The sequence below is a fragment of the Epinephelus lanceolatus genome, chromosome 20, assembly GCF_041903045.1.
Source record: "Epinephelus lanceolatus isolate andai-2023 chromosome 20, ASM4190304v1, whole genome shotgun sequence".
NCBI lineage: Eukaryota > Metazoa > Chordata > Actinopteri > Perciformes > Serranidae > Epinephelus > Epinephelus lanceolatus.
Window position 1 is genome coordinate 39,319,451 of NC_135753.1, and position 19,541 is coordinate 39,338,991.

The following is a 19,541-nucleotide window of genomic DNA, read 5'->3' on the forward strand; positions in this document are numbered from 1 at the left end:
ATAATAGTAGTAGTACCTGAAGTGGTAGTGGTATTAATAATGGTAGTTAATATGTAATATAGTACTCCTCTATGTTTGTTTGTTTGTTTGTTTGTTTTCATTGAGAGGATCTGAGTTCGGTCTCTGCATCTGTCTGTTTGTTGAATAAAGTTAGTTTGGAAGATGTGAAGCAGCAGTCTGTGTTGTGTGTGCTGCCCCCTGCTGGACTCCCTGTGCAGTCACACAGGACATTAAATCCTCCGTCAGTGTGGCTCATGTTTCATCACATCAGGTGAATCATGTAGAGAACATCCCACACTGACCACAGGTACTCTACATTTATCCTGCACATGGTACAGCCTCTGTATTTAACCCTTTCAGTGGACATTACCACAGCAGTGACGGACAGTAACTTACTACATTTACCTGTGTGCTGCACTGAAGTCTAAACTATGAACCCTAACTGTGCTTTATATTTTTACTCCACCTCATGTCAGAGAGGAATTATCATTATAATTATAATTATCAGCAGTAGCCTGGGATCAATATTAATGCTACAACTCTGACTCAGTGCAAAGATTTGTAAACCTTTTTCAGCCTCTATTCACCTGACTACAGTCCAGACGAGACATTCACTGTTCAAACTGATCAGCTTTGTTGTTCTTTATAAATATACACTCATTCTGAATTTGAAGCTGCAACATGTCCCAACAAAGCTTGGACAGCAGCATGTTTCCCTCTGTGTGATGTCACCTTTTAACACTCAGTCAGTGTTTGGGAACTGAGGACACTATCTATTGAAGTGTGTCCCACTTCAGTGTCTCAACAGTCCCATGATGCACCTCTCCGGGGTCGACGCTTCATCATGTCCCACACATGTTCAGTGGGAGACAGGTGTGGACTGCAGGCAGGTCAGTCTGGTACCTGCACTCTGTCACTACGGAGACACGCTGTTGGGACACGTCACAATGTGTCTCATTGTCTCGCTGGAAGAAGACGGGACGTCCCTGAAAAAGACGTCGTCTGGATGGCAGTATATGTTGCTCCAAAACTTGTGTGTACCTTTCAGCATTCATGGAGCCTTCACAGATGTTAAGTTACCCATGATGCACCTCTCCATCCCATCACAGATGCTTTGACCTTTGAGCTGGTAACAGTCTGGATGGTCCTGGAGGACACGACGTCCATGATGGGCTGGTCAGACCACTTTGTGTATATGTGTATATACATATATATATATATATATATATATATATATATATACATATATATGTATGTATATACATATATATGTATATACATACATATATATATATATATATACATATATATATATATATATGTATATATATACATACATATATGTATATTATAGTATAAAAATATATGAGAATTACATCATTATTATTAGTAGCAGTAACAGCAGCAGTGGTACTAATATTTTCTTTCTATTTATTATTATATTATTTATTTATTATTTTTATTATTGTTGTTATCACATGCAGTCACCACAGGGGGGCGGAGGTGAGCTGTGTTTTTTTTTTTTTTTTTTTTTTTTACCAGGCAGAGGTATTTACGGCGCAGCTGACATCACGTGAACGCAGCATAAACACACACACACACACACACACACACACACACACACACACACACTTCTCTCCGGTTACCGGGGCCGTGTCAGATGTGTTTCTATTTTCTCCATCTTTCCCTCCGACCCGGAACTACAGAGACAGACACGGAGACATTACAGAGACAGACACATCCAACTCCGCCTCGCGCTCTCCGGTCTGCACCGATCCGGTCTGAACCACCGACCAGCGGCCGCTCTGCGGGCCGGACCGAGCCGGAGCACAACCACATCATGTCCCTGCAGCTCCCCCCGTGCGTGATAGACTGCGGGACCGGGTGAGCGCAAACACATACACACACACACACACAGACACACACACACACACACACGCACACAAACGCATGGATGCACACGCTGTAAAGTCTGTGACGTCATATGTAGCGACATGTGTGTTTGTGAACATCATCATGTATGAAGTGTGTGTGTGTTGTTATGGTTGGTGTTCACACACAATACAGGCGGAGGTGAGAGAGAGACGGTCAAAATAAAAGCTGGTAAATGTTTCCTCGTCCAGGATGAAAACATCTCAGGAGACCAATAAAATCACATCATTAATAAACAGATGAAAGAGATAAAATAATAATAATGAGAATAATGCTGCAGATAAGAGGTGGAAAGAAAAAGAATTGATCAGTTCAAGGTTATTGATGTGAAATAATCAGCGGATGAATGAATGACTGACTGAATTAAAAAGAAGAAATTAAAATATCACTTTCATATTAATAAATCAATGATGAGTTGAGTTCAGCCTGTTGGACATAAATCACTTTCATGTTTCAAATTTTACTTAAAATCTGTTTTTACTCAAAATATCTGAACATAAACATGTAATTAATGATTAATAACACACTATAACGTCGTTATAAATACACATGAGGACGTGTGTTGGTCAGTGTTTGTTCTAACGTGGTATCCCAGGTAACCGTGGGGCGGACTCCATGGTGCCACATATGAGCCAGCTTTAGCTTTTACAGACACGGGCCAGTCCCGGCTGAGACATGGCGCCCAGATGAATTGGTTAGCCAGCACCAAATCTTGTTCCGGCCCGTTGATGGTTGCCATATCTGGGCCTGATTGGGTGCTGTCGACACGGGCCAGTCCCGCCTGAGACAGGACTTCATTTGGCCCAATTCTGGGGCATTATTCATCCCGAGTCTGAACTGATTCAGGTAACTGGATGTGGCCAGACTTGTTTCTTCCGGCTGGGTCAGGTGATTTACAGCTGCGTTTTACTGATTTATGCCACACTTGAAGTTGCTAACAGATATATTAATACACCCTTTGATCAGCTGACATTATAGTGGTCATAAATCAGTTCGTACATGTTCATACACTGATTGTACATGATAAATATAAAGAGGGGGTTACTGAAGGCTTTATAGACATGAATAGGAAAGAGTTAAAACGTCAAAGCATGTTTCCTGTCAGTGTTCCTGAGCTGTGTTTGATTGACAGCATCAGCAGCACACTGATCTGGGATCAGTCTATTCTGGTCTGAATGTGTGAATGTAGGACAGCTGGAGGATTTAGAGCAGGAGCTGCATCCACATCACCAGTGACACCAAACCCTCTGAGTTCACCTCAAGTCCTCAGTTCATAAAATCCTGAAATTAAATTCACCCTGCGAGGACAAAGAGGACGCACCTGGAGGTGACGTGAGACGTTCAGGACGTCCACGATACACACTCCCAGCTCCTGCTGCTCTGTGTGTGTGAATGATCTGTGATGTTTTCAGATGACAGGAAGTCGTCTTTACAAAGAGATTTTCTTTAGTCTGAAGGGTTTGTTTCATGGATGAAGAGAGAAACACACCAGCTCATCTGAGAGAGACAAATAATACACCAGGTATCTGAGTTATACTGATGTTTATGTCTGAGTTATACTGATGTTTATGTCTGAGTTATACTGATGTTTATGTCTGATCCAGGAGCTGCTGTTAAAGGACAGAAGCTGTAAGAGCTCACTGAGACCTTCAGTGTTAACTGTGTTTTGTCACTACTGAATTAACACTCGTCATCCGTCTGGTTGCCTCAATGCATTCTGGTCTGTTGAGGCTGTTCTGATGAGTCCTGCACTGTCCTGCCTGTCTGCCTGTCTGCCTGTCTGTCTGTCTGTCTGCAGGTACACAAAGATCGGCTATGCTGGAAACACTGAGCCCCAGTTCATCATGCCCTCCTGTAAGCTCACTCTGAAACCTCCACACGTCTCTAAACATCTTTGGTCTCTGTGCACAAAATATAGGACTGAGGGAGCATTTCAGCAAGGGAACATAGCGTTGTGGGAACATAGAGTTGTGGGAACATAGAGTTGTGGGAACATAGAGTTGTGGGAACATAGCGTTGTGGGAACACAGCGTTGTGGGAACATAGAGTTGTGGGAACATAGAGTTGTGGGAACATAACGTTGTGGGAACATAGCGTTGTGGGAACACAGCGTTGTGGGAACATAGCGTTGTGGGAACATAGCGTTGTGGGAACATAGAGTTGTGGGAACATAACGTTGTGGGAACATAGAGTTGTGGGAACATAGAGTTGTGGGAACATAACGTTGTGGGAACATAGAGTTGTGGGAACAGAGTTGTGGGAACATAGAGTTGTGGGAACATAACATTGTGGGAACATAGAGTTGTGGGAACATAGAGTTGTGGGAACATAACGTTGTGGGAACATAGAGTTGTGGGAACATAAGGGTTGAGGGACCATTGGGTTAAGAAAATATAAGGTGACGGAATGTAGGGTTGAAGGAACATAGAAATGAGGGAACATAGGTTAGCGAACATGGGATGAGAGGATATATGGTTGAGGGAACATAGGGCCGAGCAGTTTCTGTGTGTCTGTACTTGTACCTGCTCTGAATCTGGTCTGGATCAGGTATCGCCATCAAGGAGTCGGCCAGCGTGGGAGAGCAGGCTCAGAGGAGACTCGTGCGAGGAGTTGACGACCTGGACTTCTACATTGGAGACGAAGCCGTTGACAAACCCAACTATGCAACCAAGGTAAGAGGAGGAGGAGGTGGAGGAGAAGTATTAGCTGCTCTACATCCTGACTGAACACACTTTAAAGCAAATAGATGTGTTGCCCTCCATCACTGCTGTTCTGTTGATTTGAAAAGAATTATAATTATCATGTTATTATCATGTCATTCTGCCTCTGTGTGTGTGTGTGTGTGTGTGTGTGTGTGTGTAGTGGCCCATCCGTCATGGGATGGTGGAGGACTGGGATCTGATGGAGAAGTTTATGGAGCAGGTCATCTTCAAATACCTTCGAGCTGAACCTGAAGACCACAGCTTCCTCATGGTGGGTGAACACTGTGCTGCTTTACACCACTGCTGTTGCTATGGTTACCTGCACTGTATTAAACACCGAGCCTCTGAGGTTAATGCCTGCCACACTCCAGAAGACTTTGAAAAGACTAAGGTGGGACGTCCTCTAATGTCAAAGGACACTGGGCCTGAAGACTCGCCGTAGGATTCGTGACACTTGCACACCGACTTATTTTGTTGTCACCACCATGTTGGTGAATCCGAAACATTCTAAATTAACAGGTGCGTGCCCGATGTCTACATCAGCATACCGCCACACCCCCATTTGTCTATACAAGGAAATCCGTTTGCCCAAAGGAGCGTCGTGAGAAAGAATGAAGTTGTCAGACACCGTTGTCGGACCATCAGTGAGCGTCTGAATGTGAAGGCAGACAGAAACAGCTGATCAGCAGTTCATCACGCTCTACAAACATGTTCAAACATGTTGGTCTCTGCTGTGCTCTGTCCTGAAGGCTCGGACTGTAACATCTTCCATAAAGGTTAGATATGATATCTTAACACCTGCCTGGATGTAGATCCAACATCCTCCACCTACAGAGCTGGAGAGCCACTGTTTGACACGTGCGCATGTGCAAGTTCAAGAGGGCGGGGTATCTGTCAGTCATTTTTTAATGTGGCCAGTCAGAGGCTCACAATCCTATGTCAGTCAAACACTTATCAGGTTTTAATTCAGCCAATCACTTCACCGTAGTGAGAGCAATCAACATTTCAGCTAGCTAGCCTTGTTAGGGCTAGCTAGCATCAACTCCTCGATCATAACAGAATATACTGACTTCAACCACTGCTCATTTTAGAAAGAACACTGTGAGAAAACATGGTCTTTATTTAAATTATTGGAAAACTAACCGACAATAGGTGCTAGTGTTACTAGCATAGCTATCACGCTAGCTAGGTTAGCTGAAAAGTTGGCTATTTCCACTTCAAAATGTCAGCGTCAGTTGATACTTTGTTGAGGGTTAATGGTAGAATGGATGGTAGTGAGGAGCAAGTCTGCCCGTCCAGAGGGTCGGGCATCCAGGGGTGTGTGGACACTGGAGGAGAGTCAACAGACCCCACCATCCTCCCGCCCTCCCCCTGGTTGTCATGTCCCTGTCCTCTGGACGGGCAGACTTATCCAAGTCAAAGTATAAACAGACGGCAATGTTTTAATCAACATTTTAAAGTGGAAACCAACAGCTTTTCAGCAAGCTAAAGCTGGCAGCCAGAAACAAGTGTTTATGATCCATCATTCGTTTGATGATCTCAACAAAGAACACATTTCCTTGCAGTGGTCCTCCTAAAATGAACTGTGGTGAAAGCTGCTATATTCTGTAATGATTAAGGAGTTATGAGAGTTATATTTTTCTGTTGGCAATGGGAGAAGAGTCTATAGCCTATTTTTTGCAGGTTTTTCCCATGTTTAAATTTCCCATGTTGTCCTCAGGTGTCTCAGGTAAAACAGTTTCAGGTCAGGCTGAGACTGACACCAAGGTATTTGAAGCTTTCCACCGTCTCCACCGAGGACCCGTTGATATTAAGGGGAGCGTCAGTCCTTGGCTGCTTCCTCCCAAAGTCCAACATCATCTCTTTAGTTTTGCTGATGTTCAGTAGGAGGTTGTTGTCCTGACACCAGCAGCTCAGGTTAGGGGTTTCATTGCTATCTGTGATCAGGCCCACCACAGCTGTGTCGTCAGCAAACTTAAAGATGGTGTTGGAGTCTGAAGTGGCTGCACAGTCATGTGTGTACAGGAAGTACAGCAGGGGACCCAGAATGCAGCCCTGGGGTGCTCCAGTGTTAAGGATGAGGATGGAAGAGGTGTGTTTGACCACTCTCACCACCTGAGGTCTGCCTGTCAGGAAGTCAAGGGTCCACATGCACAGTGAGGTGTTTAATCCCAGGTCCTTAAGCTCTGTGAGCTGCCTGGAGGGAACTACGGAGTTCTTGAAAAGGTTGTAGAGGTCCTTGAGCACCGTACTGTTATAATGTGTGACGTGTCTGTGTGCAGACGGAGCCTCCTCTCAACACTCCAGAGAACAGAGAGTACCTGGCAGAGATCATGTTCGAAACTTTCAACATACCTGGACTCTACATCGCAGTGCAGGTGAGACAATCAGACAGGTGAGACAATCAGACAGGTGAGACGCTCAGACAGGTGAGCTAATCAGACAGGTGAGACGCTCAGACAGGTGAGCTAATCAGACAGGTGAGACACTCAGACAGGTGAGATACTCAGACAGGTGAGACACTCAGACAGGTGAGACAATCAGACAGGTGAGACACTCAGACAGGTGAGATACTCAGACAGGTGAGACACTCAGACAGGTGAGACAATCAGACAGGTGAGACACTCAGACAGGTGAGACAATCAGACAGGTGAGACACTCAGACAGGTGAGACAATCAGACAGGTGAGACACTCAGACAGGTGAGACAATCAGACAGGTGAGCTAATCAGACAGGTGAGATACTCAGACAGGTGAGACAATCAGACAGGTGAGACAATCAGACAGGTGAGACACTCAGACAGGTGAGATACTCAGACAGGTGAGACACTCAGACAGGTGAGACAATCAGACAGGTGAGACAATCAGACAGGTGAGACACCCAGACAGGTGAGACAATCAGACAGGTGAGATACTCAGACAGGTGAGACACTCAGACAGGTGAGACAATCAGACAGGTGAGACACCCAGACAGGTGAGACAATCAGACAGGTGAGATACTCAGACAGGTGAGACAATCAGACAGGTAGAGAGACAGACTCAGTGTGTGGTGTTGTCTCCCTCCATCAGGCGGTCTTGGCATTGGCGGCGTCCTGGACGTCTCGGCAGGTCGGACAGAGAACTCTGACCGGCATAGTCATTGACAGCGGAGACGGAGTCACACACGCCATCCCTGTGGTGAGACCCACCGCCACACAAACACACACAAACACACACACACACACACACACACACACACACAGATACTGGTCTTTGTTTTGAGGGTCTCTGCTCACTGATTGGTCGGTGGGACTGTCTGTCACAGGCTGAGGGCTACGTGATTGGCAGCTGTATAAAGCACATCCCCATCGCAGGGCGGGACATCACCTTCTTCATCCAGCAGCTGCTCAGAGACAGAGAGGTGGGGATTCCTCCAGAGCAGTCGCTGGAGACCGCCAAGGCTGTCAAGGTACCTCCTCCTCTACTCCTCTTCCTCCCATCCTTCCACTACTCCTCTGCTACTCCTACCCTTCTCACCTTCTCAACCTACTCCTCTTTCTCCTTTCATCCTTTTCCTACTCCTCTACTCTACCTCCTCCACTTCCCCTCCTTTTCCTCCTCTTCCTCTCCACTACTCCTCCTACCCTTTGTCTTCTTCTCTTTATCCCTCCTCTTTTCCTCTCATTCTCTACCCCCTTACTTCTTTTTTCCCTTCTCCTCCTTTTCCTTTCCTTCCCCTCCTCTACTCCCCACCCTCTTCTTCTCTTTATCCTCTCTGCTCCTCCTATAGTCCTCTCTTTTTATTCCTCCTGTTCTCCTCTTTCTCTCCTTCTCCTTTACATTCCTTCAGATCACTTGCTTAACACCAACAAACCCTTACACAAGGGTATACAACACTCCTCCTCTGCTCCTGCTCTCCTTGTAGTCCATATCCTTTGCTCCTCTACTGCTCCTCCTCTTTCGCAGCCTGACTCATTATTTAGCACCGAGCTGTGGCCTCAGAAAATGCTGATCTTTTTAAAACGGAGGTCTCTGTTTGTTCATGTGTGTTTCTGTGTGTAGGAGCGGTACTGTTACATCTGTCCAGACATTGTGAAGGAGTTCACAAAGTACGACACTGACCCGGGGAAGTGGATCAAACAGTACCGCGGAATCAATGCTGTCAGTAAGACCGCCTTCCATATCGACGTGGGCTACGAGCGCTTCCTGGGCCCCGAGATCTTCTTCCACCCCGAGGTAACTTCGCAGAGCTTTTGAGCCTCTTTTAGCTCCTGTTTTTGTTTTGTTTTGTGGCACATTTCCTGTCTGTGTCAGCCTCAGGGGTTTTCAGACTAACTCATCATGCTCTACCTGCTCAGGTACACTGTCCTCTACCTGCTCAGGTACTCTGCACTCTACCTGCTCAGGTACTCTGTCCTCTACCTGCTCAGGTACTCTGTCCTCTACCTGCTCAGGTACTCTGTACTCTACCTGCTCAGGTACTCTGTCCTCTACCTGCTCAGGTACTCTGCACTCTACCTGCTCAGGTACTCTGTCCTCTACCTGCTCAGGTACTCTGCACTCTACCTGCTCAGGTACTCTGTCCTCTACCTGCTCAGGTACTCTGCCCTCTACCTGCTCAGGTACTCTGTCCTCTACCTGCTCAGGTACTCTGCACTCTACCTGCTCAGGTACTCTGTCCTCTACCTGCTCAGGTACTCTGTCCTCTACCTGCTCAGGTACTCTGCACTCTACCTGCTCAGGTACTCTGTCCTCTACCTGCTCAGGTACTCTGCACTCTACCTGCTCAGGTACTCTGTCCTCTACCTGCTCAGGTACTCTGTACTCTACCTGCTCAGGTACTCTGTCCTCTACCTGCTCAGGTACTCTGTACTCTACCTGCTCAGGTACTCTGTCCTCTACCTGCTCAGGTACTCTGTACTCTACCTGCTCAGGTACACTGCACTCTACCTGCTCAGGTACTGTCCTCTACCTGCTCAGGTACTCTGTACTCTACCTGCTCAGGTACTCTGCACTCTACCTGCTCAGGTACTCTGTACTCTACCTGCTCAGGTACTCTGTCCTCTACCTGCTCAGGTACTCTGTACTCTACCTGCTCAGGTACACTGCACTCTACCTGCTCAGGTACTGTCCTCTACCTGCTCAGGTACTCTGTACTCTACCTGCTCAGGTACTCTGCACTCTACCTGCTCAGGTACTCTGTACTCTACCTGCTCAGGTACTCTGTACTCTACCTGCTCAGGTACTCTGTACTCTACCTGCTCAGGTACTCTGTACTCTACCTGCTCAGGTACTCTGCACTCTACCTGCTCAGGTACTCTGCACTCTACCTGCTCAGGTACTCTGTCCTCTACCTGCTCAGAAGGAACGTAATGCAGCATTAAGAAAAGATAAACAGGAGGACCAACAGAAAGTTTAAGTTAAGAACAGGTTTTGTCTGAAGACAGAGGTGAATCTATAAAATATTAATTAGAATAATAAAAAATATATTAAGTGATTGTTATTGTGTGTTTTCAGTTTGCTAACCCAGACTTCATGCAACCCATCTCTGATGTCGTTGATGAGGTCATTCAGAGCTGTCCAATTGATGTGAGGAGACCGCTCTACAAGGTAACTCACCTGAGCACACCTCAGTATGTTTCCACCAAACTAATCGCACATAGTGTTAATTAAAAGTGTGTATGTGTGTGTGTGTGTGTGTGTTCGTGTGTGTTTTAGAACATTGTGCTCTCTGGAGGATCCACCATGTTCAGAGACTTTGGGCGGCGGCTGCAGAGAGACCTGAAGAGAGTCGTGGACGCCCGACTGAAACTCAGCGAAGAACTCAGTGGAGGACGGATAAAGGTCAGACAGACACAAACACACACACACACACACACACGCACACACACACACACACACACACAGTTGACGCATTTCATTTGTCTGCAGCCGAAGCCGATGGAGGTTCAAGTCGTCACTCATCACATGCAGCGCTACGCCGTCTGGTTCGGAGGCTCCATGTTGGCGTCCACGGTAACCGCACACACATCCTCCACTTATCCTACGAATTAGACCCCCATGAATGATGTTACGTCCCTAACATGCAGTTACGTAATTAACTTAAAGTGACGGAGGTTAGCTTTCGGCAAGTAAAGTTACTGTGGTTTTATATATGTGGTTATTAGGTTCAGGGAAAGAAACGTGGCGAGGACGTACCTTAAAATGACTCAGAGTTCACACAGTTCTGAACATGTGTTTCCTGAGGACACACTTTTTGTGACCTATCCACCGCACCAACCTGCCTCCTTACAGACCGCTCAGGACTGCTTCCTTGTTTACTGACATCAGTGCATTAGTCATGTGATCGCAGCCTTTCAAGATACGTGGGATATGAATTTCCGTGCAATATTATTTGTAGGAAAATGTACTGTTCATGAGAACAGCCTGGGTCGTTGTGCACTGACGTCACTTGTGTGAGGTATACTTTATTTTATTTCTTTATTTTTTTGTTTGTTTGTCTGTCCAGCCGGAGTTTTTCCAGGTGTGTCACTCGAAGAAGGACTACGATGAGATCGGCCCCAGCATCTGTCGACACAACCCCGTGTTCGGCATCATGTCCTGATGGCAGCGGCAACTACAGACAGCTAGCCTGTCAGTCTGCTACGTTGTTAGCCTGTTGGCCTTTCAGCCTGCTTCCCACTAGATAGCCAGCCAGCTAGCCCGTTAGCTGACCTGTTTACCTGCTATCTGCTAGCCACCAGCCACTTAGCCAATAGCCTGTTAATCTCTTGCCCCGCTGAGTTTTTATCCCGCTATGCTACGAGCTGGTTAGCAGGCTAGCTCAGTCTCATCAAGCACATGGAGGTCTGTAGTAACTGAAATCAGTTAGAAAACAGTGTGGTGTTGTTTTGTTTTAAACTTTCGGCACTGACAACTTGTTTCTCATCAAAAAGAAAAAAAAAAATCCAGAAGAGACACTTGAAGGTGACCGCAGAACTTCTCCAGACCTCGAGATGACGTCTAGCTAGCTGCTAGCCTGTTAGCCATCCTCAAAAATGTAGCCGTGTTCAGAGTGTGTCTGTTGAAAGTTTACGCTGTTGGCCCGACTGAAGATGACAGAGATGATCTTCTTTGTGGGTTGTTTTAGAGAAATGTTCACAACACAGATACAAGTTGAGTTTACTGAATTTTCTTTTCTCATAGCGATCAAGGAAACTGTAAAAGAAGGAAAGGACGTGACGAGGAGCCAGGCTTTGGTGTCAGTGCTACTGGAGTCAACGGGGCAGACATGACATATCAAATTATAACCCATCATATCTTTGTTGTTTCACCTTCCACAAGATTGAAAAACACACTTTATGTTTTTTACCTAAATGTGCGCGTTAGTTTTCCTTGTTAGTGGTCTCCAAACAGATCATGGCTCTGTCACGACAGGAGAAGAATGTGATCATCGTCTCCTCCTTTATGACCTGCCATTTTAACCTGGCAGAATCATCAGGAACTTCACTGTTAACTAGCTAACATTTGTCGTATTGGTTAAAGTATATTTCCTCGGATTGCTTTAGGTTCATTTTCCCCCCGAACATCAAGACACGATGTAGCTTAACCCGTTCAGATCTGATCTGTCCCTTCTAATGGACATAAGTTTTCTAGGATATCTAGATCTACGATTACTGTCACCTGACTCCACCCAAATGAACACACTTGTAGGCTGTGTCCACAATCATTCACTCGTTCACTACTCACTACGTAGGTAATTCTACATAGAGGACTGTATAGTGAGCTCACCTGAAACATGATAAACACATTCAGACACCACCCAGGTCATTTTCTCAACGCCGTTAATTATGATTTAATAATTTAAACATGTCATATCAGCGACGGCTGGTGAAGCGTCCACATTTGTGATAAAAACATGAAATAGGGAGCGTATTTCCCCCAAGTTGATAAGTAATATTACTTTGTGGCTGTTTGTGTTGTGATGCTGCTCTGCTCACATTAGACGTATTTACACTGGCAGACAGACAGGAGGAGGGAGAGCAGCGCCATATCAACCTGTCCTACTGATGTCAGTCATTTCCTGTTTAACCTTTGTTGTGTTGAAGTTTGTTTTACCATTAAGGCACAAACCAGAGCTAGTAGCGACCAGCGTGCTAACATTAGCTAGTGTTAGTAGCCCTACTCTGTACAGTAACTGTGAAGCACGAGAGACGATGTATTGCCGAATTATTTTTATCATTACGTGAACTGAGGACTTCACATTAAACTGGCAGTTTATTACATGACAAAGAAAAACTTGCTAAACATGTACAGCAGGTCTCGGTGTCTGTCCCATACTGTCTGTCCGTTCCTTTGGCGCAATGCATGATAGGATATTAGCCCTGTTTCCACCGGGCAGTACGGTTGATTCAGTTCAGTTCAGTTCAGTTCAGTTGTCCGTTCCCACAGTGTAAAGTTGTGGATGGTAGCAACAGAAGCGTTCCTTAGCGTCCCCATGTTTGGTCCCCCCTCTGTTGGGGTACCTAGCACACAGATCTGGTACTAAAAGGTGGAGCTAGAAACCCTGCAGTCTGATTGGTCAGTAGAGGACGCTCACTCTGGTTTTATGTAACCTCTGTTCATACATCAGTAAACTACAACTATAAAATGAAAGAGAAAAAATAACTTCATTCACTGGGCCGACTGCCGGCAACTTTTAAGGTGGAACGTTAACTTGTAATGTTACTCAATGCATGAGTTGATGACGTGAATCCATCAGCACACCTTAAATTTCACCAACAAACTAACCCTGAGTGATGTCAGCGTTACAGCGTTTGGACTTCTTCATAAACCCCGTGGAAGAACCTAGCGTCTGTATGAAAGAATAAATCCAGACACACAAACCTCTCTGTGCAGACAGGTTTGATCTTTGCAGTCACGTCCAGGGTTATTAATACTAATAATTAATATTAATATATAATTAATTAATAATATTTGTCAAATGATTTTTGTTAGCGTTGGACAGACGTGCTGCCGACAGGGACATACTGACGGCAAACTGCACCTCATGGCTCTGTTAGATGAACTTCTTTTCTCCGTTTAATGTGTTTTAGAACAATGTAACTACTGCTGCCACCTGGTGGATGGAAATATAGGCCGAAATATTAATTCATGCTGTAACTGTGGGGCTCTGTCAGTTACATATTAATATTAGACGCTATCAACCATAAAGGTCTCTTCTCTGTTCCTCAGCCGTTTCTCTCCAGTGTTCAATGTTTCAACAGACAATTTGTAGAGATACTTCAGAAACTGAGGATATTTTGAGTCATGATGAAAAACACAACACAAACTGAAGTGTCGTAAAGCGTCACTTCATTCATTGATTTTATTTAACCACTTGTAGAATACAAATAATCTCATGTTTTTCGTTGACCATTTGTCATTAATTTTACTGTTAGGTGATTCCTGCGTTAAGATTCTTCGTCCGTTGGAGTGGACAGAAGAAATCACACATAATTAACTTTCCTAATAAAAAAAATTGCCAATGGTTTATGAATGCATTTAGAGAAGAAATCCACCGTTACATTTTTTTTGTGTGTGTGTTTGGAACGTAATCGGCTTCTGAACGGGTTCATTTGTTAAGACGGTGATAATCTGTAACATTTTGAAGAAAACTAACAGTCAGTCCCCTCTCAGACCGTCGGCCATCGTGCTGTCACAGATTACATCATCAAAATTAGAGTAATCAAAGCTCAAATCTCCGGGGAGCTACATTAGCATAAATTATGTTCTAATGTTACAGTAGAGCTGTTATTTCCTGGAGCAGTCTAACAAATCCCGATCATTTGAACACAACAATACAGACCATAATAACAATAATAATAAGAGTGTTTATGGATCATTGACCTGAAAAGTGACCAGTCAGTTGGCTGCAGCTTTACTTCCTCTCTCTCCTCACATGTATTTGATCATAAATAAGTAACCAACAGTCAAACTCTTGATTCATATGTTGATACGATATTTAAAACACTCAGACGTCAGCCGGCTCTTTCCATAATGTTTGCTGTGGTTGTCAGGAGGTGGCGCTAATTGACAAATTATATATGCCTCTATAAATCTGGACCTTTGTCAGTTAAGTTACCGGTAACCCTCGAGTTGCTTTCTCAGACAGACTGTAGTCTGGTCCTGGCCCTGTTTAGTGTCATGATGCCGCTGAGAGCAAACAGCAGCTTGAGTTATATTCAGCTGACGGACAGAGACGTGATCTGTTTGGTGACCAGTAACAGGCAAAACGAGCGCATACATTTAGATAAATAAAACGCCAGTCAACATCACTAAGTTTTAATTTGATGGAAGGAGTCAAAGGTCAGACAACAGAAATACGATGGGTTACATCATCGCGCCTGCCCCTGACCTTTCCTTCTGTCATAGTTTCCATGGTAACGATTTGGACGGACGAGCTAAAACCATATTTGTTTTGCTGCAGTTTGGACGCAGGTTTAGTGGCGTGGATGACGGATTCATCTTCACCTCATCGATACACAACGAATCTGGTTCCAGTGAAGACGCCGTCCAAGCTTCTATCATCAGTTGAGGAGCGGGCTGTTAGTCTGCTGTGTACGAACCCCTGGATGAATGATGATGAGAGAAAGTTGTGTTTAACGTTACTTTAATGCAGCAGATCTGTCAATCGAAGCCAAACACAGAATCCTGTTTGAGTTCTGATCCTCTCTTTCCTCTTTGTCTTGTTTCCTCTTCACGTCTTGTCCTCTTCACTGCGTCAGTCTTCTGTCTGAAGAGATGTGTAGACCTGCTGTTGAGCAGTGTGTTAGCATGTTAGCACGTCAGCTCTCGTCATGATTGGATGATCCAGCGCTCGGCTACAGATCGTGTCTCCAGCTGAGATTTCAGACAGTTACAAGCTGAAATAATTTGACTGAAAACCGTTATTGTGGAATTCATATTTATTGTGACATGTCGTCTCAAAACTAACAAAAACGAATGAATCATTGCTGCTTTGTCTGTGAACGGGAACTTTATTCAGTTTAACTCACAGAGGCGTATCTACTGATCGCAGTGTTCTGTCTGATATTCTGTAGTGGTAAATGCCCGTCCGACAGAGTTCTGTTCAGCGCTGATGTCTCGGCTCGTTCTCATTACAAAACCGTCAAATACCGCCGATTTGTCAGTGATTTCAGCATCAGACAGCGACGCCAACTTTCACAGCTGTATGAAACGCCACCGGGCAGCATCTGTAATGCGGCTGGATAGAACCTTTTGGGTGTTATGAAACACCACCGGTCGGTCAGACGGCACCTGTCGCAGCAGTATGATACGCTGCTGGACAACGTCAGGTTGAAACGCTGCCAGTGACAACGTAATGTAAGGAGCTGCAAAGTCCCTGTAGGGCAGGTTGGAGGGGAGGTGGATGGATCCAACAAACCCTGGAGACCGCCACTCACTTCCTGTATGAAGGTAGATCCAAACCAAGATTGTGTTGCCAGGCAACGGGTATACATACCCACCTTTTTTCTCGCCATTTACAGTAAGCTCACCTGTCAGCCAAAAAGGACTTAGAATACGTAGGATAATATTCCCACTTCCTCCGCAGTAACCTGCCCGTCTAGCAGTACAGCCGCCTCATCAACTACCACTTCACCACTGCCTAAACCTAACCATGTGCTTGTCCCAGTGTTGGTCGCGGCGTCCCGGAACGTCAACAGGACACAGGAGGATACGAGGGCGTAATATGTAGACGTGAAAGGCAAAGCGGTGATATGTGATGACGTGCTGGATGTCTCGAGGCGTTAAGAGACAGAGAAAATGTTTCTGAGCTCATCGGTCCATAACTCGGTGTTGACCGATATTTCAACAACGTCTGTGAGTGTTTCTGTGTTTCGGAGGTGACCTGATGTTTTCTCTAGCGCCACCATCTGGACAAAATCTGCTATTGAACCTAAACTGGACTCAACATGACTGTGACTCAGCACGAGGGGACAAGGTGTAGTTTCATACTGAGGGACATGAACTTTTGATTTGAATGATAACATGTTTGAGGTCTGGAGCTGCTGATGTCTGTCATCAGCATGAACCGGACTGGATTTAAAAACACGACCGTCTGTGAGCATGAATCACATCAGAGGCGTGCAAACAAAACGACAAAGATATTTTCTGACAGGAGGAAACACACAGTGAGAGCTGCAGGGAGTTTTATAGTCCGCTGATAACGAGACATTTAATTTCATCCTTCAACAAGTTTCTGTTTCTTTTTTGTTCATATTAGTGACGGCTGTGACCCTGAATCACAAACTGTGAAGAAGTGTGTGTGTGTGTGTGTGTCTGTGTGTGTGTTTCAGTGATATATGGCCTGTATCATTAACCTGTGCACTCAGAGAGTTTATATTTGTAAAGAGATCAGAACACAGAGGAGAGCTAACAGGTCACATAGATGATAAAGTTAATAGACACTCATATATATACTGTACATACTGTATGCTGAGAGCACTGAGGCATCAGACTGATCCAGGAACAGGTCGAAACCACAAGTGGCACCATCAGCTGAAGTGTGGTGCATTCAGGTACAATCATGTAAAAGTAATTGTCGTGTAGTAATACATTCATTAAATGTATTTCTACATGTTTGTATGAGCAGGTGCAGCATCTGAATGTGCTGTACTCCAGTCCTCCATGAAGAGCGTCGAAAAGACGAGGCATCTGTGATTTGCATGAACACTGAAACAATGAGGCATTCACATTAAGAAATCAGTTATCAGTTATAGCTATTAATTATCAATCAATTTAGTCACTCTAAAATAACTAACCTTTAGCAAAGTAGGAAGGAAAAACCAATGCAGTCAACACAGGAAAATAAGTTGGAGATGTTTGATCGTAGTTACAGGATGGTGTCTCTCAGGATCTTGTGATTATGACATGAGAACCAACTTTTTGGGTCGTGAACCGGTTTACTTTTGGTCAAAATGCTCTGAACGGTGTAGAACAGATCTATGTTGGTGGAAAAGGGGGTACTACCCAACACGCTCTCATCCCAACTCCTCAAGTAACACTCTGGTCCCCTCCTGCGTCAGTTTTGGATGGTCAGGGACGCCGCGTCAGTTTCCGCTCGTTACATGCACACAGTTTCCTTTAAAACTAGGTTACAACGTTGGTAAAACACCTCAGATTTATTTTCCTGAGGTTTAGGCAACAAGAGAACGTGGTCAGTTTAAAAAGAACATTATGGTTAAAATTCTCACGAGAAGCAAACAGCGACTCCCAGGTGAAAAGTCTGGAGTTTGTTTGATCCGTCCACCCTATATGGACGTTATTGCTCTTTATATCACACAAGTTGCCGGTGGCAGTTTGTTACATCGCCGCCCGGTGTGTAAGAAGGGTGCCAGCGTGTCTGATGCGCCTGGTGCAAATCAAATCATGCCTCTGTGCGTCGGTATCTGACGCCGACATCACACATGAAGGGAAGGTATTTGACAAGTTGGGAGTGAGGACAGGCCGGGTATCAGTGTCACTTTACTAATAATGAAGTAGAAACTAGATGGCAGCTAACACTCTGCGTGCCCCCTTCCTCTACCTGACCCGACTCCCACAACAACCTGCAACATCATCTCCACTTATTTTTTTTGAGCTGAATGTGATGCACTTTCCTCCACAGCAGCAGCAGCAGCTAGCAGGGCCTGTGGTCGTGTTTCCTTTAAACTGTCGGCCGAATTCTAAGCAAACTTTTGAAATGCTGCGAAACAGAAATGCGAATTCGGTGCGTTTCCATCAGCCAGCTAGGAGCCAATAAATTCATCTTGCTGCAAAGTGTAGTTTGGTTCAAGGTTGGTGGTTCAGGCTGTAATCTGCCAGGTAACAGAGAAGAAGAAGAAGAAGAAGAAGAAGAAGAAGAAGAAGGTTATGAACCAGAAACAAAACATGTCGCCATCTAACCGAACACAGAGACGTCTTCAGGAACTTGTTTTAATTCTGCTGTCACGTCAGCTGGTGTTGGACACGTTTCACTCAGTCCAGAGACGAGGACAAATAAATGCAATAATTCTAATGCACGAGAAGAATCAGCTGATCAGTCACGTGACTAAAATGTTCGCTCCGTCAGAACCTGCTCGTTTCCACGCAGCTTTGCTAATGTGGTACTTCAAAAAATGTAAATACGGAAACACAGCTGGTGGCGGCTGCATGTTGTTCACACCTTCATCTTCATTTTGTACCCACATGAACATTAACTCTGGAACACGTCCATCGGCCCTGCAGGTCTGTCATCAGCACTCACACAATGCATGACTGTGTTCACAGGTGTCCTTGTGGTTTGGACCTGGGCCTCTGGCTGAGGACAGCCCAGTGTAGAAAAGACACAGCAGATGTTTAGTTTTTTGAAGACGTCCTCACAGCTGCAGTGAAATCCTATTTTTGTGGTGGAGCTGAACCTGAACACAGTTGGTGTATGTTAATGATCTGTGGTTTGATGCTGAGCTGCTGTTAATAAACACTCATCACCCTCAACAGCGACTCTGATCTCTGCTCTCACACTTCTGATCATGAAACATACTGATGGAGAGAACACTAATTCATCAGTGGCTCTCAGGAGGCGTCTTTATAGAAGAACTGTGTGTACATCTACTGAACCTGCTCAGGACCTGTTTGCATGACTCTCCATGTCAGGTTGTTCATTATGAGATCATAAACCACTTTTATTGGTGTCATTAGGGTCCGAGCATGAGGCTCAGCGGCCCCACGGTCCAGCGGCAGTGGCCCCTGGCACTGAAGGAATCTTTTTGTAGTGTGGAGGGTGAAACCTCGTTGGTCTTTGTGTGTTAGAGATTTTCTTGCATATTCCCATGAGATGGTGTAGTGTGGACACGTTTCGGTACTAGACCTTCATCAACAGCTGTTTGCCTGATGGAGGTCTAGTACCGAAACGTCGCAAATAAATTTTATATTGCAAGTTAGACAGTGC

The 19,541-nt window shown here is 45.1% G+C and overlaps 1 protein-coding gene across 2 annotated transcripts; it reads left to right on the forward strand.

Moving 5' to 3' along the window:
* The first annotated feature begins 1,508 nt into the window (after positions 1-1,508).
* Positions 1,509-19,087, forward strand: LOC117264309 (actin-related protein 3B-like). Of its 2 annotated transcripts, XM_033638185.2 has the most exons (13): positions 1,514-1,884; positions 3,731-3,786; positions 4,480-4,604; positions 4,795-4,905; positions 6,917-7,012; positions 7,703-7,810; positions 7,938-8,081; positions 8,675-8,848; positions 10,130-10,222; positions 10,331-10,456; positions 10,544-10,627; positions 11,121-11,245; positions 15,060-19,087. In XM_033638185.2, exons 1-12 carry the CDS (start codon positions 1,661-1,663, stop codon positions 11,214-11,216), a joined length of 1,437 nt encoding a protein of 478 aa, XP_033494076.1. In that variant the 5' UTR covers positions 1,514-1,660; the 3' UTR covers positions 11,217-11,245; positions 15,060-19,087. The 2 variants fall into 2 exon arrangements, with proteins under 2 accessions (XP_078019034.1, XP_033494076.1); XM_078162908.1 differs by having other exon boundaries at positions 1,509-1,884; positions 11,121-19,087.
* Positions 19,088-19,541: the final 454 nt, after the last annotated feature.